Source organism: Varroa jacobsoni, unplaced genomic scaffold (assembly GCF_002532875.2).
Source record: "Varroa jacobsoni isolate VJ856 unplaced genomic scaffold, vjacob_1.0 scaffold_1193, whole genome shotgun sequence".
NCBI classification, from domain to species: Eukaryota; Metazoa; Arthropoda; class Arachnida; order Mesostigmata; family Varroidae; genus Varroa; species Varroa jacobsoni.
In genome coordinates, this window is record NW_019214095.1 from 353,488 (window position 1) to 376,799 (window position 23,312).

At 40.0% G+C, this 23,312-nt stretch overlaps 1 protein-coding gene and 2 long non-coding RNA genes across 8 annotated transcripts in view; 2 read left to right on the forward strand and 1 right to left on the reverse strand.

Annotated features, from left to right (window-relative positions):
- Nucleotides 1-23,028, reverse strand: part of LOC111267482 (A disintegrin and metalloproteinase with thrombospondin motifs adt-1) — a 25,849-nt gene extending 2,821 nt beyond the window's left edge. Inside the window, exons 1-9 of one of the 4 annotated variants that reach the window (XM_086971343.1) lie at nt 22,425-23,025; nt 3,984-4,126; nt 3,389-3,614; nt 2,916-3,060; nt 2,117-2,502; nt 1,637-1,811; nt 1,201-1,306; nt 813-941; nt 357-525 (exon numbers count right to left, since the gene is read on the reverse strand). In XM_086971343.1, the coding sequence (XP_086827469.1) occupies nt 357-525; nt 813-941; nt 1,201-1,306; nt 1,637-1,811; nt 2,117-2,502; nt 2,916-3,060; nt 3,389-3,614; nt 3,984-4,126; nt 22,425-22,475 (1,530 nt within the window). In that variant the 5' untranslated portion in view covers nt 22,476-23,025. The other 3 variants (XM_022845761.2, XM_022845764.2, XM_022845763.2) reach the window with 3 other exon arrangements.
- On the forward strand, nt 4,043-6,753 carry LOC111267484 (uncharacterized). The gene is made up of 2 exons (XR_002684651.2): nt 4,043-4,241; nt 5,284-6,753. It is a non-coding gene; the product is annotated as an uncharacterized LOC111267484 (long non-coding RNA).
- On the forward strand, nt 18,487-22,237 carry LOC111267486 (uncharacterized). 3 transcript variants are annotated; one of them, XR_015313832.1, is made up of 4 exons: nt 18,487-18,559; nt 18,931-19,070; nt 19,698-19,794; nt 22,125-22,237. It is a non-coding gene; the product is annotated as an uncharacterized LOC111267486 (long non-coding RNA). The 3 variants fall into 3 exon arrangements; XR_002684653.2 differs by having other exon boundaries at nt 18,532-18,618; XR_015313831.1 differs by lacking the exon at nt 22,125-22,237 and adding an exon at nt 20,062-21,602 and having other exon boundaries at nt 18,532-18,618.
- Nucleotides 23,029-23,312: the final 284 nt, after the last annotated feature.

The window sequence follows — 23,312 nt, forward strand, 5'->3', positions numbered from 1 at the left end:
TAGGTTCTGCAGCAATTTCGTTTATCATTATCAAGTAGCTGAAGAAAGCTCGAAATCATTCATAATGGCTACAACCATCTTTATCTGCATTTTTTCAACGAGACTGCAAACTATAAATAAGAAGTGTGTAGGTCAAGTAAGATAAGATAGCTGTACATATTCCATTTATATATTCGTTCTCGTAGTAGACATTTTTCAAACTTAACCCAATTACAATATAAAATAATAATACGACAAACTTTAGAAAGATGTTGATTGCGATCGTCACAAAGCAATGTTTGAAAAATCACGAACACTGGACTGTAAAATCGCTTGTCTCGTTCAGTATCGGCGTAATTGACAGTAATTCAACTAACGTTAAAGGGCGGTGAGGAAGTTGTATACGGTTTGTGTTTGGGACTGAGGGCCATCTGACATTGCTGAAGGGCCGAATACTCTTCACCGGGAAGCTGAGGCAGTTTGGCGATGTCTACCGCAGGTGAAGCTGGTTTTGCCTCGTTTGCCAGACATTTATATTGACCTTTTCTGTAACATCGGAAATCATATATTGTCATCTGTAGTTAATTTCCCCCAATTTTTTTGCAAATTGTTCATTTAGGCTGGTCGAATGACCAATATGAACGTCTCAGCCATTGTCAGAAAAACAATCTAATCCAAGTTACTACCTGATTTAGATCCAGCTTTGTCTAATCCGTACGTATTTTAGAAAACTAATACTTTCATTTAGGTAGGAGGAACCATTACAAAATGAAATGTACGAATTTAATCCTTCGAATTTTAGAGCGCGCGTCGGCAAGTCTTCTTATACTCACCGTTCAGCATTTTTAACGTAGTCATTGCTGCATTTTGACCAATTGACTTTTCCAGCTCCAGTTCGATCGGACATGATATATTTGTTGCTATCACACGTGTTTCCTGACCCATCGTGCTGCATGCCAAGGCTGTCAGTGTCATAGTGTAAAAATGTGGCCCGTTCATATTTATTTCTAATAAAGCTATTCTGCTTAATTAGCACTCAGCATCGTGCGTCTATTTATGACACAACAGAAAAAAAATCAAAATTTCACGAAATAAAAGAAACTGATACCAGAGTCCATAGATGGGGTCCATAATTTTTCATGCATTCGCGACTACTATAATTATGCTTATAATTGGTTAGACGTTTTATTCCAAAAAAGTAATTCGAAGTTCTTTACTTACCTGTGACCCATCTCATGAGCTATGACAAAGGCCGCCTCGGCAGAGTTACCTTCGTTGATGGTACAGCTATAGTCGCATCGACACATTCCGTTTACCCATGCTAAACCTGCGCATTTAGGAATAATGTAATTTATACGGTAGTTTATTATATTGAGTTATATGCCCAGAACTTTCAACCGTTTGAATGACAATAGAGCAACATTATTTGCCTGTTCGGTTAGGGCATTTAACAGATATATATATATATATATATATATATATATGCAAGATAAATCTGACTCGCAGCAGTTGCAGTAAAAAGGATAAAAAACAAGAACTTGCACTTTCTTAGCATACCCATGGAGCACAGACACACAGCTTCTTTCCTATACCATTTTGTGTTACTTTTCGCGGTAACGCGGAATTGATCTACTCAACTTATTTGAAAAATTCTTACCAAGTACTTTGTCATTCTTGATGCTTCCAGTCACTTTATACATATCCAGGCCAGTTAGCAGAATCGCATGATCCCAGTGATCTTTGCTTCCCGTTGCTGGCAGTCGTTTGCACTGCCAAGCGCAAAAGCTGTCAAGATAGCGATCGATATTGCCACTTCCGGTGTTTGGAGATGTCTTTATGAGCGAAAAACAGATAAATAAATAAATAAATATATATATATAATTTTTGTTCTATTGCGTTAATAGATGCATTGAGCCGAAATCTTATTTGTTTCTTATTTGTTAGGAAGAAAAAGGCGAAACTTCAACTAGACCACTTAAAACAAGTTTAATATTTTTGTTTGTAAAATTATTGTCCATTACCATTATGCATATTAAAATTTCACGTGTTTGTTCAAGGTATTGAAAATCTCAATATTTATCATTCTACCGAGGTAAAAAGACATGCCTGTTTTGTATGTAAGTGATCTTCTTAGTACCTTAGTATTTCTTAAAATCTCAAACTTAACGACGATAATCTTGAAATCATACGCGGTCATTGACTGATATTCGTAGATTAGCTGGACCTGGTGCAGGATAGCCATGACTATGTTGACTATAGCTCCGACCGTATTCGGTGGCTTGGTCTTTTCGACAGCGTCGAACATGTGACGATCAACAAAGATACCTGTCTCTATGTACTTTATACCGCCTTGGGCTGCACGCTTCCGCCGAGAGTTAATGATAATATTTTCATGTTCAGGCATATTCGTTTGGAGCCTGGACCTCTCATAACCAAAATTCGCCTTGGCGGATCCTGGTGTCGTTTCAACTGTTTCCGTAATGCTCGGCGCTATGTGGCTCATATCGTCGAGGGGAACCTCCTCTGCAAATACCCGTATATATATATATATATATATACATATCATCTTGCATTTATTATTCCATCGAATCTAAATTTCATCGAGAAAGCTATGTAGCCGTATTATATATACAATTTTGTAGCATGTGATACAAACTCAAGTAATAATGTTGAAGAGCGCGGACCTTGTAAGTGAATTTTGAAAAACAAAGGTCTTCTAGAGATGCCGTACAGCGTAGTGAGGCAACTTCATACAGTCACTACAGGCAGGACGTTTTTAACGATCAGAGATTCCGGTACAGAAAAAAAAATAACAACCGCTGAGCATTCTTTCGATTTTCATTTCGCACCGCATTGCGGTTAATTGGTAAATTATATATTTCTTTACATCTGTATTTACTAAACTGTATCGTAGTGCGTATTTCGCTTTACCGTACCCTTAAAGGTATGCAAACCACAAAATTGTTCTCCTCTCTCCGACTGCAGACGCGTGAGTACATGCGGCCGGTCCTTGTCGCCTCGCCACTCGATCAGTCGCGGCTTCAGATAAAATACCCCTCCATCCGTAATCATGATGGCGTGCTACATTTGGTTGAAATCAATAACGCGTTAAAAACATAGCAACCGAATTTTAATCCTATTCTAACAAAAATCACGTAAAAACATTAACATTTATTGAGCATATAGTTGTGACAAGACATAGTTATGCTCTATTTTATTTTTGAGTATTACAGTCCATCCCCCATGGCAGACCAGACAAAAAATCTATGCGTTTAAATATTCTAGGTAAACTTTCAAGAAGCCAGTTAGTATAGAGTTGAATAGCAGGCCTATAATAAGAGAAAGTCAAGATAAAATCAAATATTCTATTTATGTAAGGTAGCATTGTTGCCCGCGTAGAGTAACTTACAGCCTCCGTAGAGTTGGGGCATGTATTAACCGAGGCGATTCCGCTCACGGGCGAAATAACTCTGCCGATAAATTGGCATTTCTGCACGTCATGTAATGGATGGCTATCCGTATAATTCTCGTACCGGACATGAACACGTTCTAGACGAGAATGCAGTCTAGTATCCAGTTGTGGCTCGAGTTCAATGTAGAATGTGAGATTCACCGAAACTCGTACCACCATCACTCTGAATAGCAAATAATATGATACGAGTAAAGAACAATGTTACTTAGGTCGTCACGATGGGCCAGTACGGCCATAGATAGAAAACGAAAAAACTGACACCATTTCGAACTATGTGCAATTTGTATAAATGCGTCATCGTCTTTTCAATGTGTCCCTCAGAGGAAATTTATTTTCGATAACTTCTGCTTCTAGAAGAAAAGGAAACTTTCACCTAACATATCTTTATCATTTCAGCTTATTCCAATGATACGCATATGCGATCCTTAAACATTTGCAAATTTTAACAGGACACAGCTCTATGCATCGTCGTTGCGACGTCCAGTTGGAAGAGGTAGATCCTAAACACTGCACAGGCAAGATCATCATCTACCTTTTCTGAGCCTTCGAGCTGATGCTGGGTGTCGGCCATATCTGCATTTGCTCATCTTCTATCGGTGTGTGCACATTATGCAATCGTATGACCACATCTTTCTCACCATCCAGGAAATTGTCCGAGCTCGTCCGACAAAACACCTGCAATGCATTTACCAGTCAAGTCGAGTTTAGGTGTGCGCGACTAAACTTCTACGTTAAATTGAAGAGTGAAGTTTCGCAATGCTCGTTGCGCGTTACGAATCCAGTAGGCACGGTAATTGCAATAGTCGAAAAGGCACTTTGCAGATGTTCACAAACGTTTCCATTATTTAGCCTGAATCAAATATGGTCAAGTAATATTGGTGAATAGGAACTGCATCAATACTACGAGCGTACTGGTTTGTGCATGCTTCAACGCTGTCGATGAATAATACTTCATAATGAAGACCACTGTGGTATTTAGTCAGTCACGTGTTTAACATGAGCTGAGATAGAAAACAACGATGGAGACAAACTAACTATTCACGGATTTTCTGTGTCCGACTTCTGTGTGTTCGAAACAATAACCTCTGGCTGCCGAGTCAAGCACCTTATGATCTACAATATTGCGTTGTTATGTTTCGACAAATTTATAACTAACAATTGTAAATCCCTACACACGCAGTCCTAATAAGTTTAATTGCCTATTTTGTAAATATGCCAGCTCAAAATATACCTCCATAGTAATTTTTGCTTCGAAAGGCCCAAACATTTTGTCATTTTACTCAGTTATGCGCAAATGTATTTTGTGTAGCTTATAATAGATAAACACTGTCCCAATGTAACGTGTGACGTAATCTTATGGCCAAAAAAAATAGAATGATGCAAGTCGATAGATGCTTGACATCGTTAAGTACTTCTATAATATGTCTGGAGAATCTTAAAATAGAAACAGTTTGTATCTACTGACAAAAACTCGGTCAGTGTCTGTTGGTGTAAATTTGCCCCCCTCAATATGATATTTTTTCATATTATCATTTTTAACAAGACAACCTTTTTTGTCGGCCTGTAACGTACCTGACATACGTTAGCTAAAGATTCTGCTGATGAGTACCGTACACTCCTGAAGCTCAACAATTCCTGCCTGTGCCATCGAGTCAGCGATATGATATATGATTGGCAGCTGATCGAAAGGCTGTAGAAAGCAACACTTGGGTTACAAATAATAACTTAAAAAAAAAAATTATATTTAAATAGATCACAATAAAAATAAAGTTTCCATTTGCTCAAAAATGTAGCCTCTAACAATTTATGGAAATTTGTTTTATTTTGAGAAGGTAAATTCTCGACCATTGCAGGTATCAGGACGACGATACCAGTACGTTCTAACGCTTCCCGGCCGTTCAAGACCGCGCACAGAACTTTCCAAGTTCAACAAAATGAGCTGAGCCCTGTTTAACTGCCTGCTAACGTGCAACACCAAGCAATATATATGTTTTATAGGTTTACAATTTTCGTACATATTTTTTTTACAGTAGGATTATCTTCCAGTGCCGTGTGGGAGCACTGGGAAACATTGCCGAACAGTGGCGCTTCTACCGAGCAACATGCGCCAATCAATGAAGCACATTTTACCCAGGCTGTTCTTTTACAAGGAAAATGCGCACGTTTTTTTATGAAAATAGTTAGCGTCAACTAGCATATACTTGCTGGGTATTTACTGCACTCAGAAAGTAGCTTTGCAAGGCTAAAAAATGAATATAACTTCGAATCTCTGTTATAGTCGTGCCTAACGGTTTCGCATATCTGGTGCACAACAAGAATGTTCTGTACGCTTTTGTATCTGTAGCGCAGCATGCAAAAAAGAAGCCGTAAAACGATCATTTTCAATAGAGTCTAGATAAGGCTCATTTATCGCCCGGGTCCCGTTTAACACTAACATGTAATATTCCCCTAAACATCGTGGCGTGGAGCTTCTACCTTCATATACAGCACAATGTATGAGCAAGAACTTCAGCCAGCAGCGTCCCCTATACGAATTTGCAAACTCCTTCCGCGTTTATCAACTAACCGAGTTCATCTATTTGAGTAAAAGCATCCGAATTTATTTAATATAGTTGTAAAATAATTATAACAGCCATAATAATCGTGATTCATTTACATATCGCGGGGGTTTGCCGTTTCTACGTCACGTTCACCCTACCGCTTTTTCACTTATTGATCGTGGGGCAAAGCGGCGCCACGTCCTCTAGTTAACGCTTAAGTCCCGATTGAGTTACACGAAACCAGCAGCCTAGTTCAAAGTTGTAAGTCGCCTGAGCGCGCAAAGCGATTTTCGGACGCTCTGTATCTGTGATAGACATCCGGTATGTCGTTGGTCAGCTTTTACCCTCGGTTGATTGCCTCCTTTGCATTTGTCGCCACCCGTATTTCTGGTTGGTATGGTGCATTTCGCTGTCACCTCCCTCCGTCCCTGCGCGACGCCAGTCTTGTCTACTGGTGGCAAGGCTAGTTTTTGTCATTTATCATGCACGCTAATTATATAATAGAACAACGCGACCCAAACTCAGTTTAATTATGCGACATCTGGTTTGGCGGACGACAAACAAATACTCTGTTGATTTGTACTGCCTACGCGCTAAGCGAAACTTCACTGGTCAAGCTAATCGTGAATGTGCCCTCAGTGCGTGGTTCGGGGTAATGACTGGGGCTGGGGCAACAAGGGAGGCTGCGATAAAGAACGATAAACGAAAATAGAATACCATAAACTAATCTAAATAAAACTTGATAACACTAATAGAGTTGGAGCTGGGGTAGATTTTTTCTTTCGGTAAGTTGCGCCGCCGGTAATGATCGGCGATCTTTTTCGATTAGTTATGCTTGGAACGCTTTAGATTCACTGTACGAAGTGAAGATGAACGGTGCCATTAGACGCTGTCGATTTTTGTTATTGTCCGGTATCTTTAGCTACGCTAAACTCATATAGAAAAATGTTTCCCAGTGTAATGCTCAACTATACGGCTCAACTAGTGCTATTTACCTACTACTTTGAACTAATGGTATTCGTATAAAAAAAAAGTGCACGATTTATCTCGTGTTGCTGCTTTTTTTTTTTAATAGACTTCTAACATATTGTGAAGATGTTAAAAGTTTCAGCTGCATAGTTTCAATCTTTGTTTGAAGCGATTTGAAAAAAATATTCACACCTGTTGTCTGTATGATATTAATATGACAACAAAGTCAGAGTGGAGTTTTACCCTTCGTCAGTTGTAAAGTACCGTATTTACTAGTCCTGCGCGTTCGCCTTCAATTTAGATACGACACCTTTGCAATCTAGAAAACTAGAAGCGACTGTAATAATGCATAGAAAAATCACTCAAATGCTTATAAAATTAGATTCGGACTATTGGACGCGCAGAAGTTCCATTAATCTTCTCTGCCACCTCTTGGTCCATTCATAAGACGGAAGCTAGATACCCCCGTAACACGGGCAGCCGAGATAAAAAAAAAAAGAAAGAAAGGCTTTCAAAGCAAGGTTTCGTCAAAACGGTGAAAATACTTTTATCCAATCCCAAGTCAAATGAAGCGTACGTTCTCTCAGACAAATGTAATTGCCGTTTCTCGAATAAATCACCTGGCCATAGCGACTTTCTGTTCCAGCGTTCTCAGAGTCAGCGACCCCGAAAACATTTCGCGTTCCCTCAGCCTCACGACATCGTAGAACGATACGGCAATTTGCTGCTTATGTATGCTTAATTTTCGGCCTTCATCCAGCGTAAAGCAAAAACGAGAGCTTTATCGTGCACGCAGTAGACTCTGAGCCCTGTATTATATCTGTTCATAGCCGTAGTTGGCGTTGGCAGTAACAACATAGAATGTACATACAAGAACGCGCGCTAATAATAACGATAGTAGTAGGTGGTCCCCTGCAGAATGCCCATGTCAACGTGTATGCTCGTGTTTGTAATAGTCGATGCCAGAAGCACGTGGGCACACAGTGTGCCTCCTGTAGTGAACAAGGCAAGTAGAATGTCGGGGCTGTCATACAATGGCAATAGAGTTGGTAACAAAAAAGTAAAGAGTTTCGGTAGAATGAGTATCAGAGCACCAACGAGGACATCAGGTAGTTTTACAGAAATATTAGTCTCTCTTCAGAATGGCTTCAGTTGGCTGGATAGTTTTGTCTAGGTAGGTAGGTAGGTAGGTAGGTAGGTAGGTAGGTGCCTTTGTTGAACAGTAATACCAATGGCTGCGAGCAACGGAATGGCAGACCAATCGTCTACAGTAGCAGATTTAGTTCTAAGCTGGGCTCATAGGGAAAAGTATGATACGGACAATACTTTTTTTTTAATATATATTTTTTATATATACAGAATAGAGCTAACTTTATTGCTAAGTGGCCACCGTGGGAAAGCTGAGACATTCCCTTATAGATACATCTATATAAAGATTATGTTATAGTTGATTGTTTTGGTAAGAATATGTAAAAGTTGAATTTTCTTTATTTTGCAATTATCTCTCTCAAGCAGTAAATAGCGCTGCTATTGTACAACGTTGATTAAACACATATTCTCGCAAATGGAGACGATATTATTTAATACCTAGTAACTTGTATTACTATTAGGGTTTAAAGTCGACTCCCGGTAATCAGTATATGTATATGTGACATTGTCCGAATGCAAGATATCCTAAAAAAAAAAAAATATGTATACACTGCTTAACAAATTATAGTCTTCTAATTATTCTTTTTTCAAACTAGAATCAATTGGAAATAATGGAGTGGTCAAGATGAACTTTGGCCCAGAGAGAAATTGTTTTAGAATGTTAATGGAAGCATTAAAATATAGCAGATGTACAAAGTCAATATGGCAAACGGTTTCAAGCAGGCCCGTACAATTAACCGGATAAAAGATCAGTTGGAATTGTTCAAGACTGTTTGTCGATAACGTCCTAAAAAATCAAGGGTACCAATGAGGTTTTTCTCTTCCGAAAAAAAAGTTTCTACCAGGAGAACAGAGGAACAATCGACTCATGAGTTTGGCACCATCAAATCTATGGTCCGTCACAGTTTAGGCCGTTGCAGATGACGAAGTCGCGTGCTGTCAAGAAAGATGATTCGCACCGAAGGAAATTATTGCATACAAATTAACTTATTAATTATTATTATTAAAGATACAATTGACCTTATCTAACAACCAAAAAAATACCGTGTATTATTGTGCGGTACTTCAAGGAGGTGATTAATTCTGTTTTGACAGTAGAAACACTGGTTTTAACTAAAAAAACGCTCGGCCCATTTCCCACCTTTAACACCAATAGGCTCTTCCCTACAGATATATTTTAAAAGTAAGGTTTGCGCCAAAAAACCGGCAATACTAGGAGAGCGAAAAACTATCTTCTAGCAAATATTGTTCGGGTTTACAGCTTGATAGCCCGCCATTATCAGCGGCGTATTGACTAGAATGCCATACCTGTTTTTAATCTATTTCTAATATATATATATATATATATATATATATATACATTTAAAAAACGCCAAACTCTTTAACATATACATACTGTGCGTCACTTTAAGAACCCATGGTCTATCCTAATACACACACATGTCTGTCGCCGACGTCCACGCGACCCACGAAAACGCGCAAACCCTTCGAAGAATTGACGTAATAAACAGAATCAGTTTACCTTTCAGACATTAACCACCCCGACATCATCTGATTCCTGAACCAGTCTTTTCTAAAAGATTCACAATGATCGTTTACTGCCAAATTATAAAAAGTGTATAATGTTATATATCTCAACGTTGTGAACAGGTTCTTTCCGACGTATATATATACGTATAGCCATTATACGTGTCTATTGACGACTCAAACTACCTAGAGCGAGCTATAATTATTATTTTACAACATTAATAACAAGTCAGGGAGAAAAACGAGCTTAAGGGCAAGCAAGGCCTGACCGTATCAGGCCGAATTCTGGTCAGCAGCTTGTCATTGAAACCGATACTATTTTGAGATTTAGCTTCCGAAGCATTCAACCGGAGCAATGGTGATTTCGGAATGGAAAATATAAGTCTTTCCAAATTTCAATCGATTCGCGCAAGAGCCGTCCAGACATTCAACCTAGTAGGTCAGAATGGGGTTGTTATCAGGAAATGTTGAAAATATTCGAATTATCAGTTCGCAAACCTTTTTTAAGCAGCCGTTAAAAGCATACTGGCTGAGAGCAGACAAGGTGATCTGCATGCACGTTTGTCCTAGCTAGCACAAGTACGTCTTCCTTCAGTACCGCTAGGATTGGGAAGCTGACTTTTCTATTCGAAGTATTATACGTAAATGAGGACGTGGCAGTGGTCCTCATTTCACGTTTGGCGGCCTTGAAAATTATTTTTTGAACAGTACGTTTTACGCTGTAACACTACAGTAATTATACTAACTGTCCTTAGGTTGAAAACGAAACCTTTTGAGGACAAAAAGAAATGCAAAATAAAAAAAAGGAACGAATGCAAAATGAACGTAAGGCTACGTGTCAAATCAGGATGTTTAACAACAAGCCGCGTTTTATAGTATAGGTAAGTTTATAACGCTACAGAGCTAACTCTACAAATGGTACGTTTATCACTACAACTTAGGCAGAAAGGTACGTGTATTTGTGATGTATAGAAACTTTAAAAGGAAACCAATAATTTTTCTCAGGAAATCTTTTGTCAACAAATTCACGCTGCTATGTAAACTGCACAAACGAAGCTCTTGGAAACAAGTTATTAGATTTTAGTAATAACTCGTTGCACTTAAGTTACATCATTCTATATCAGTCTTTCGCCCAGGCGTACATTCTCTGCGACCGTAAGTCAGCCGTCAGCCGACGTGTGTCAAACATCGGTCGCCTGTTAAAGCTTGTACTCACCTGCAGCCAGTTATGCTCATGCCCTATGTATATTGTTCTGATACGTCAGTGCATGGTCGAATAGAGCTCTGAAAGACCAACAAGATCATCATTGACAGATACTGCCTCGTGTTACCTATCATGTTAGCCACATATTCTGCAGCCTCGCAACCCCGATTAGCATGAGTCCAACTATTATTATATTGTATACTGGCGATTTTTAGACGATTTTTACCACCGGCACCTCTGGTAATATCCTTCAGCAGTGCAGCTAGTCAGCAAAAGCTTTTACCTTTAAAAGGATGCGACGATGATCATGGATAGCACGCTTCTGCTCGTGGTAGAGACGTGCCGTGGTGTGATGCTTCTGCTAGGGCCAACATGCTCAATATGGTTTTCATCAGGTTTGTTCCCGTCAGAAAAGATTCTATAGACGGATTGATCAAACGATTAGACTGATTGCCGAAACGTGGAAATCGTAACGGTAACTTGTGCCTATAGACACTCACAAGTTGCGGGCCTTCTCGCGAGACTCATCGAATGTTATTCCTCGATAACCTCGTCTCTTTGTGATGTGACCTTCACTGGCGAACTAATAAAAGAGTTGCTATATGGGCTATTTGAACAACGTTCTAAATTGTACCGAAAAATATGTAATTTATGCGATGTTTTCTCATGCGTTCGATGTCACGTAAGCATTACGCATCGAACACGCTTCCTGATTCAAGCGAGTAACAAATTGTTCTGAAGCTTTTTTTTCGGGGTTTCATGATCCCGAACGTTTTCGTTCAATGCCATCTGAATATTAAGGTTTCTTGTAGGCGGAATATGTCCGTTCGATCAGACGATCTCAAAATTTGAAAGTGGACAAAATGTGAATATTCTACACGGAGCAATTGGCGCGAGATAGAATTGAGTAAGCCAATAACTGGCTATCCTCATGAATGTGGTGTTAACATCGGCTTCATTTATCGTATCTTCTATTAATCCGACTCAGAACATTTAGTCCTCATTTGTCTATCTTCGATTAGTCGACAATATGCACCTGTAGAGACGAATTTTAGCTTTCACTTAATAACAAAAGAACACGTGAAGTTCTAACGTTTGCGCACTATTTAACATTTCTAATAGAAATAAAGCCAATGCGGAGAACGCTACGCGGACGTTACGTCAACCTGATCCAATATCAATAATAATTGATTCTGTGCACGCGTTTCAATTGGTTTCGTGTGATAGGCTCTCTTTTATGCCCTCGGTCCTTCTATGTGTGGGCTTCCTTATGCACCTTCTGAAAGCTATGAACAAAATCGGAATAACAAGCCAGAAATCAACTTCGATAAACCGACTCACCTCACAGGATCATAGGCTTACCAGTCCCTAGCAGTGAGACCGCGTGTTGAGTCATCTGTTCTAGTTGCCCCTTTGTATGAGCTGACCATAATCGTCAGTATGACGTTAGAGAAGTTACGCGTCGTCGCTAACTGATATAACGTTTGCGCTCAATATGCCGCCTAACAATGAGCTGGTTTAAATGAGAGCTCTTATCATAACGTGCCCAGAAAGGGCCGGTCTGTCATTTCGGCGTTCGACAGACAGCCACATAGCAGTCCATCCACGTGGTCAGAAAATGAAGTGTGCGTTAGCGCTATCCGATTGCTTTGTTTGGGGAAATCCGTTTTTTGTTAGTTGATATAGCGGTTTTTGGGCTCCGTGCCCAAGAGAGAAGTATAAAGGTATTTAGACAAAACGGTATGAATAGTTGTTGTGAAGAAAAAAACTGGTTTTTCGATAGTATAAAACTGTTCGTCTTCATCAACAAAGCAAAAATCAAAACACCGGAGCACTAACCAGCAACGGGCATTGCCTATGCAGCCAGCTAATAGTGGAGTGTTTACAAGTTATCAAGTGCTTTATGTACTGGTACACAACAATAATATCTAACTGGCTTGACGGCTACGATATGAGAGAAAAGCGTTGCCCAGAATACGAATTTTCTAGCTTCCACGTGGAGAGGAACGTATCATGATCGAAGTAGAAATGCAACCCCAATCGTTCACCAAGAGATAACCAATACATTGTAAGCCCCATAACCCAAACTAAGACAGAGTTGCCCCTAATGTCATATGGACACGTCAGACACTTTACTATTGCGACAACGGGCAAGTCGTTTGATCGTTATTTTACATTTAATTTATTGTATGGTATAGCCGAAGCTGACTTATACCCGGGCCGTCGACTCGGAAGAAAAATATTAGAGTCGTTGAGGAGCCGATTGATATGTACAATTCGCACTGTTTTCTCTCAGTGTTTTTGCTTAGTTTTCCCCTTAGTTCTATGTAAAGTTGTTAAACAAAAAAAAGGTAGACTGACTGACTTTAATAACGCACTTTTATCAGAAATATCAGCCAAATTTCTTGCTTGAAATTAAATCTCTAGGAACATTTTTTCTCTTGAAGGCCTTAAGAAGAAACCTTACGAATTATCAGCTTAATATCTTCTCATCATCAGTTTATCGCTAAATTAATTTTTCCCAAGTTTTATTTGTCCCTTGTTATTCTCATGGCCGAGCCTATTAAAGCCGAATGTAATACAAAGCAACGTTTTGATGCTCTTCGACTCCTGTGAGATAAATCACCATCTTAATTATCTTTCGTCATTTGTCAGTCAACCTAGTACTAAGCTGGCAGAAAACCGCCCGAATCGCTTAGTAAGCAGTGACTCTGTGACACTTGATAGAACTATTACAGCGTTAGCGTATTAAGATTAAATATAGTGGATTGAAGATCTGTTGAATGCTTGTTCAAGACCCTTCGACACTATAGAGCCGAACGCTTGCAGTAAACGATCCGTAGTGATAGATTTCCAGATAAATAATCGAAGAAAAACTTCAGAGAGAACACAGCAATGCTAACAATAGGTCTAACAGTAATGTGAGATAAAAAAAAAAAAATTGCCTTTCTAAAACTATTTTTATTTGGAATTTGTTAGCGAAGTGCACGCAGAAACTGTAGCCCCTGAGGGAAATTATATTTAGATGCAAATTTTAAGCCAGGACTTGACTAAATGGTATCCTTTTTTGACACAAAAGGTTCTATATAGGTGTGTGTCGTTGCCAGTTGAAAGCTGACAATGAACGGGATCGATATGCCACACATGTTCCTATACCTAAAATGAGCTCTTCATGCTCAACAAGGGGCAAGAACGTACTTGCCTTAATAGCGACGACGGTCTTCGAAAAATCCACTAGTACCGCCGCGATAGCGACGGTATCAATGTTAAACATTATGAGGACAGTCACGAGCATTGTTATACACGCCTCAATCTACAGTCTAGTGGTGCTAACAATGTATGGCTAGTTATTGATGTGGCAACCATTAAATGGTTTGGTACTTTGGCTAAGACACACTGAAGTAAGTACTTAATATGCGTCTATCCGGCTATGACGACCACTATGAAAGGGCCGACGCACCGTAGTAGATATTATTAACAGCACTTACGTTGTTAGGACCAAGGCTCTCTGTGGAAATGCTTTGGTACAATTGGTTCTCCTAACCAAATGCTATTCTATGCGCAAAGAACGGCCATTCATGCCACGAATCGTATTTACCCACATGGCGATGGCTAACAGCATTGCCCTAGAGTTGATTCAAAAAGGTTCTATGCAAATATATGCAAGTATACAAATAAATATCTACCTCGTTAGGTAACGTTAAGCGTTCAATCAAGAGCTGGATCCCAGTACAAGGCAAAATGTACTTACGCTCGATTTCATCCTAAAGCCACCACGTGTCACTGAGTTTAATAGGTGAACATGTTGGTATTGCCCGACCACAGAAGCTGATAGATGTACGAATTCAATAAGAACACAATAGTTAGAGTTGGCCGGGCAGACCAACCCTACCATACACATCTACTTTCGAATCAATGTATATATATATGTACGTATATATACACAAAGAACCATAGAAAAAAATGTACAAATAGAATATTTATAAATAAATTTATTTTGCACTAATACAAGATATATTGTCCCGCGCTTGCTCTACCGTGAAGTATTATTTATAATAGACTCAAATAAGATAAAGTAGGATCATTGTAAAAAATTTCTATGGAACTGCTTCATGGGAAAAAATTATTGACTTTTGAGTTATTTATTCATTAGTTATTTTATTAAAGCGTTAAAGGGGTACCGATATCCTTTCTACCCTTAAAATCGATATTCATAAAAAAAAAACATGATTTGCTAGAAGTCCTCTCGGGAGATATGTGTCTGTGTAGGAAATAATACCCTCGTGCCATTCATAAGTCAATGACCTAATAATTCGTAAAATAATAACATAAACACCCTTTCAAGCTAGTTAAGAAAGAAGATAAACTCCTTAATTAGGCTCCGATATTATAATAAATGCTTAAAACAGCTAACGTTAATCATAGCACAGGTCTGATACCGACAAGAAGGTCTTGGGGACAAGAAGATATTGGGGATCCGCAGCCAATTGAAGCTCAGCGGAATCGATTCTCGCTAACAGAAGATCGGAGACGTCAAAGTGAGTTTTCTGAAGTGAAGCCCTCTCATTTGTCAACATGCAAATAAAATTTGTCAGACTCTGATCGTTAGATCTGATTGCGAGAATAATCTTTGCAATAGCAGTTTTTTTCGAAACTAGACTGCTAGGCATGTTTATAAAGCTTTTTGCGATACCAATGGATAACATAGCTTAAAATAACGCAGCACCCATTCCGATGCACGTAATCTGGTTTCCCCGATCGAGTAAATATTTCGCATGCAATCGTACCTCTTCCGGAAGGAAATCTCTCAAGTTAATTTGTTCCCAAAGTTCAATTCTTTTCATTCACTTTTCGGCCTTATTGGAAAAATGTTTCGTTCACTGGGCTCTTGTAGACTGAACTCGGGTCTCGAAACACCGCATCTACTGCAAGTCGGGTACATGACGAAATGTCTCTCTATCGCAGATGATGGTCTGGGTAATATTACGCAGATGTTTTTCGAAGGCTATATTATATAATCGAATGCGTCAAGGTCCGGTGGCTCAGTATATGCTGGGAGACACTACTACGCCTTTACTACGGCAACTCAATTAAAGCTAGGGTAAAAACCCGTTCAAATAGCTACTAATAAATTGACCGAGACCCACAACACCTAGCCAGGTCATGTAAACTGCAAAGGCTAATGAAACTACGGAACTTCGAAGTGATCGGTGTGCTGCGCCGTGTGCCGTGACATCGACGATAAGAAAAAAACATAATTTTTCATCTTTTCTTTTTTTTTCTTACTGACAGTATATGATAATGGATTGTCTTTGCTCTCAGCGTAGAAGTCGTGCATGTGTTTTTGTACGCTACGGAGTTTTATTTTGTTTTGACTTCATTTTGGGCTTTTAGCGTTCTAGAATTGGGCCCTTCTCGTGGCATTTGCAGTGGATCGGTCCAAAGAAAAATCAGCGATCATAGGGAACACTCAATGTGTTTATTTTTTGGTCACAACGGTTGCGGGCAAATTTAAATGACAACACTAGTCGGATACGACATCTGTAATAACAGTAAAGTTGCTGATAGCTACATAATTGTTGGTGTGGAACTTTTAATGGACATTGAGCATGTTTGAAGCTGGCAGGAATGATGTTTCATAGCTGCGCTCATTACCAGTCGAAAACTTAACTGGTGGTCGATTGTGAAGCGAAGTTCAAGCCCGAGCATTAACTTGTTCATTTACTGCTTATGTAATTTATACGGACGACGCGATGGGCAACATACGCAAAGCCAATACATCGTAACCTATGGTTTATGGCAAAATAGGTCTATTGTTGGGCTTATTTAGGTAACTTTTATGAATGGTTCAGTCTTTAACTGACGATATTGGAGCGAGTCGAGTTTCAGTTCTAAAGTAATCTATTTATTCCAACTCAGTTCAATACGCCGCAGAATTTCAAAAAATATTTTCCTATTTTTTTTGACAGGGAAAATGTAACAGATATTACTAGAAGGTGTCGCTAGAGAAAAGCATACGAAGTCCTGTTTAGTCGACGGCAAATGTTCTGCAGCCTTTTTCCAACTAGTCTCTTACAATTAAGTCTTCATGCACTGTTCGCTTCATGCAATTTAGGCAATTTAAATGAGATAACCCAGATTCCTATGTCGCTTACTGATGGCATAAAATATCAATAAGAAAATCCCCGTAATCTCGTCGACTTCGTCCGAACATTCTCCATAGTTAACACGATTTCCTGTCGGCAGCCACTGTGACACAATCTGTCAGTTGGTTGATAGCGTTCGATTGCCGTGGCTTTAACTACAATTCCTCTGCTCTCCAAATTCTGAGTGGATTTCTCTTGGACAGGAATACACACGGTCTCCCTACTGAATGCCATAGCTGACCTCGGCATTGTGTATTCAGCTGGTTCTGAAAATTCCGTCTTTTCATGAAAATTGCTGAATAACGAACGCTCGCAGTATAGTTTGACATTGTACTTGTCCTCGTTCCTTAAAAAAACTAAAGAGCGCATTGGAAAAAGCTACTGGAAAGGCTGGCTTTAAGCTCCAGATGTCTAGTTCCGTTCTAACTAATATCTTAACGATTAGCGGTAATGTCGAAGGTAGCACAGACCTTGTGAGTGCAGAAGCCTTAGCTCTTGCAGTCATATGGCGAAGTAAGGAAAGAACTATGCCGAAAATACGATTGTATATGGTTACCGCCATTGTTTAACCACAATGAAGTTGTGACGATGCGCTGCCAGTGAGAAAATAATTTCAACAATAAAACAATGATAATATATGAATGATGCTCATCACCATCGTGCAGTCTTAACACAACAATGAATCCTCAGTTCACGTTCAGGCGTTCAACACGTTCAAGAGGCAGGGCCAGACTTCTGCATGCGTAAACGCTGTTCTTTTACCGCTAATAGCTTAACTGTTTTAGGTTATGTCTTAATGATTCATTGGGACAGGTGCATAGGCGTGTGCTTAACTGTCGTTTGCGAACACGGGACTATCGTCATTGTTTAGTAATGCTTCCAGAGTCACACATCTTCGCGATGCTCCGTGGGATCGAAGAGCGCTCACAGTCTAACAAATGCTAATGATATTGAGAAATTAGGCGAATTTTAATATGTCAGAACACATCGATGATAAAATCTCATTGATAACGTATAATCGCTAGGAACAAAACGCGAGTGCTTTTCGTTGGAAAATAAGTTTGTTGTACACGATTAGCTCATTAAACTGTTGTTTCGACGTCTCGAAACGGGCTCGAAGCTTGCCGCGACAAGGGATGGCCACCTGTTTGGAGTGTTGTATATCGTCTCCGAGCAGCGCATAGCGGACCCGATTTGGTCGTTGAAAACGGATCGGCTCGACGGTAAGTTCAAGGTATCGTAGGTTATAAGCTTAGACACTTAACGATTTCAGGAGGCAGTTCGATTCACGTGATCGAACGCGCAGAAGTACACGGTCATTGTGCCCCAGTACATAGCCCAAAGGGTTGTAAATCAATGAGTTCAGCGATTATATTAATAATGAAGGCAAAACAAGATGAACATTCAATATCTATCATCCACACCGCTGTTATGATACAAATATTATAGAATCAATGTTTGATTGTGGTCGTCAGCGATACCGACGCCCGTTTTGTGGGCATCGCTTAGCTATTCAAAGTATTCACAATTGACCATCAGACCAACAGTCATTGGAACGACAAAAACAAAGCAGGTTTTTTTGAATCTAACTAAGTCGTTTGCTAGATATTTAACACTAGGCTTAATTGCTTGGTAAAATTTCGTTCAATAATAGATAACCATTTTCATTTATTTAATGATTTAATTAATTAATAATGAGATAAGTTCGGAGCCTTAATGTTCCCTCGTAGGGAACTTAGGGCTCTATAGAACTAAGGGAATAGGAAAAAATTTGTCCGCATAGTTGTCAGTATCTATTATGGCCATGTATTGTTATGTAAATTGTTTAGCGTAGTACTTAGAAGATGTAAATACAACACTTCAAATGTACTCAAAGCCACATTAGCATAATTTCAAAGTTTGCATATACAAACTTGTGTTTGTTGCATTTACTACTTTGTGTAGCGCGTCCGGTACTTCAGCCGTTAAACATCACTTCATGCAGGCAGCTCCCAGCACGGGACGAAGAAGTTCGAGTCTAGATCATCACCAGATGTTCGCAACTTCATCGTGCAAAGACGTCATCGCTGCACCGTCATGAGAATGTACTCGTATCATGAGGTTCCATATATATATATATATATTTATTACTACTCCGCTGAGGCACTTGCAATGGCAGAAATAGATGCTGTTTCAAGCGGCTCAGTCCAGCAGTTTCTAACTTTTTATATCCACAAATTCAGCTTATGACCCAGAGCATCCAGTGTTATTGGAAGAAGTAAAAAATATAACAATATAGGGCTGTTTCTATTTGTTGCCCGCACTGTCGTTGCTTAAGTATTACCGGGTCCTCAAAGGGTCTTTTTTGATACACACATCAATGGTAGTTATAGTTGCATTCATAATCCGACTTCGCCTGTCACAATTATATACGTTGCTAATTTTCTTCAGATACATATTGTACATGAGCCATACCACCCACTATATCTAATCAGATTAAAACTTGCGATTCCCTTACCAAAAAAGGCTTTAGTAAATATTTCTGGAGTGGAAACTGTTAAACGAAATTTAGGCTAAAGCTAAATATTTTTCCTTAAGTTATACGGACGCTTAACCTGTGCTTATACATTTGGCTTCCACTGCAACTTACGTTTAATAACTGTCCGCAAAGTGCTAAGATGTTAAAGTAGAAACTTACACACAATACATCTCAAACGTCCATCTTTTTCCAGAAGGATCTTGTTAGAGTTGTCTCTGTTTGCGGTTACCGTCGGCGCTGCGAATTAGTATACCAGCTATAGACCAGCTCACGTATCGGTATCCAACACGGTAGGTCCGATCTGTACACTTCAAAGCCATCACATAGGTTCCCAAAGAAAAAAAAAAAAAAAGCAGTGTTTGCCGAACATTTTGATCACCTGGACTCTAGGTAGACCTGTAGAAATGGTTCAGTACAGACGCATCTATTTTATTGCTGTTACGGAGCAACCTGTTTCCTACATGGTCGGCGAAGTGATGCTTTTGAATAAATTCGCTTACCAGAGATCGTGCGTGACGTTTAATCCCTAGTGATCGAGCGTTATTGACGCATTACAGTGGCGTCCTTGCCGATAGGAACCTTGGAAGCGACAGAAGTCATGGAAACGCCAACAATTTTCTAACAGCAGGCTAACCTGTTGTTGCTAAGCATCGGGTTCTAAAAGGAACTCCTGACTGGAACAGAAAGACGTTCAAGGTTTATGAAAACCAACTGTGATTCGACAATTTTGTACCTGAGAGACGGGAGCTATATCTGTTAGGTATATCGAGTGCTCGACGGCAATTGACATAGGTTCCCGTCAGTATCAAAATCAAGCAAACTAGATCGCGTACTTTTATAATCCACCAGCACAAGTACTAAATCTGATTTTACTCTAAGTCAGCAGCGGCTAAGAAGACCCCAGGACGTTGACACCAACTAGAGCATGGGCCAATCAGCAGTAGGATCAACGAATGCTCCTATAGAAGCTGTAAACATCGGGGGGTGCACGTCACAATGATCTCTATAATACAAACTACTACTACCGATGCCCGGCCTGATTGCAATTATGCCCGGTAATTCGATTGTCGCGCCACAGTGTTTTATTGAGGTTCGCCTTCAGTCATTAGGTTGCCGATCACTGAACGAAACGCCAAGCTTTGCATTGCCGAGCCTGCGCTCGAAACAAGGCTATCTAGTGCATAATGAAATGCATAGTATTACCTGCAGTAAGATACACGCTGACGTCGTAGCCATCGTTCCATGGCCGGTTTTCCTCCCCCTCCCTCTGCAATTTTCTACGGCAATTTACACATATCTTGTCGTAGGTTAACGCAATGTAGAGAGTGGCTCCTTGCAGTACAAGTCTTATCTAGTTAACCATCGGGTGGATTTGCCGATACCAATAGATTCGTTGTTACTGTTGTTGTCACTGCTTGGGTCCGCTCCTGCTTGGGTAAAATCCCACTGGGTCAATTTTCGCGTCTAGGGCATCGTTTCGAGTCAGAATGGAATCATTAAGTAGTGGCAAAACCCGTGTTGGCAACCTATTACAAGCCCTTTCGTCTTACAATACTGTGGTGATAATGAGCTTTATACTCAAGAAAAGTAGGCGCAGACTATTAATATGATGTTAAGTTGATTTAACTTGAAGGTACAAGTATATGATTTTCAAAGTCGCTGGCTTTCAGTGGTTGGCATGGACGGCATGGTTTTTTTGGGTGTTTAATCCTTACGCCTAAGTGCATGTATGTAGGTAAATTCATATTGGTGCTTAGCTAGGTCAAACAGGCGAAAAGGTTGAAGGAAGAAGCTCTACCCCAAATGATGATGGTACATTCATCAGAGGTACAGAACACGACCACCGTGAGAACCACTGCTTGAAGACGGAGTAAGTGAATTGAAGCCCATTAACTACTGTTGTTAATGTAAGCGTATTCGGATTTCGCAATGAGTATAATACGAACTGGTATAGTGTTGTCATACATATACCAGTTGACATCTGTGTGGTTATTTTTGCGGGCCTACTTATATCTCGAGTCCACTTTGATGCCTACATTGTAACGGTGGTAAGATGAATAGAACTACATAAAAAAAAATAAAGGATTGAGAATCACAATCATTTCGTAAATTTGGCGTACTAAAACGTAAACAATATCAAAATTTGTATCGTTCCCGATGGGATTTAGGGTCGAGTTCTCTCGGTCTAGGAAATCTTGGCCAATCCCTCTTATGTCTAGGGTTGAGCAGGAATTGTCATAAACTACTCGCTTACTTTTCGTTCTTTAAATTATGTTACGTATTAAGAATTTTAGATGAATAGGTTAACATAGCCAGTTAGAAATGACAGATTGAAAACGTTCAAAAAAACCCAGCTGTTTCATGGTGTAGTTTGGCCTATTAACGCCACATATTTCTTCGAAGTTTTTGCTCGTGAGCTAAACATATAAATATAATGATCCCACTTCTCTATAACAATTACCAATTTCAAATCTTTACTAAATTATTACCAAGTTATTTATATATCTCTCATAGTTCGGGCGGATCTACTTTACACGACCAATTTAAATTACCAGTAATTCCTAGTGTTTAAATTTATTTTTTTAGCTTTTAGTAAAGTAGGTATTTTAAACGATTACAGTTGACTTATGGGCGCCTTGACGAAATGCCAATCACTCGCGCAGCTGAACTTTGCGGTAAGCACGTGCAAAAACCGTATGAAGCTCGTAAAGCGACTTGTGCAAAGCGGAAAAAAATATAATAAAGGATAATTCAGTTACCATAAGCGGAAACCATGTAGTTCCTTTTATGCACACTCTCTAATGGAATTTCGAGTTCTAATGTAAGCTTTTGACGAGTTCAGATTTCTTCACCTTCTGTAAGGCTCTAATATTCGATATCTGAAGTACACGCTAGGCCCCTTTCCGTGGCTAGCTCTTACCTGCGAGATACATCCGACCAGGCAGAGAAGCGTAGTCCACGATGTACTCATGGTACAATTAGCTCCACTTCGTCTTGAGTACTTCGTGCTGCATTCACCTTCACTGGCAGTTTTATTTTCGTCGCAATTCGTGAAGTGTCGTTCACCTCACGAGTTGAAGGCACAGAATAGCGAACATCACTTTCAACAGACGTACGATCCTTCCATGCACGCATGCATCGTCACAAACTTATACGACCTAGCCTAGAGAGGTGACTCCAGTTCGCTTTCTGTTTTCCTTTTCCCTCCGTGAAAGTCTTGCACCTTCTGAGAACTCGATCTTTCAGAGATGCCCTTATTCCTCGTTTTATTCGACTTCGTCTCGTGACTTTTTTCGACGACCCTAGTGATGACGATGTCTTGCAATCGATGTACCATAACCTTGCATGCAGCCTCCTTTTTGAACCCCTGGCGGACAGTGGAACCTCACCCCACCAATCGAAAAGTCACGCTGTCAAATACAACGACACTCCGACACTGCGCTGACGCGCCAGCGCTCCGTCACTGCTCTGTCACCCGCCAGCGTTGTCGTCCACCGGCAAAACTGTCGCTCGAACGAACACGACACTTAGTACTGCTAGCGTAACTGCCCTCCTAGTGAACTGTTGTTGTCGAACGCCGCTCACGGCAACATCAACAAGACTGAGAGAGAGCTGGTATCGCGCGGCCTTTTACCACCGACAACGGCGACGAGAAGCGCATAGTTTGTCGCGTGCCGCTACGGTCATAGCGTGAGGGACTTCTGACGCGTCTGGCGCTGCTGCTATTACTGATGCGGTTGGTATTGTCGCGGCTGATGCATTTGCGAAGGCTGATTGAAGGAGCTCTTCGCGCTCCTATATCGATTCC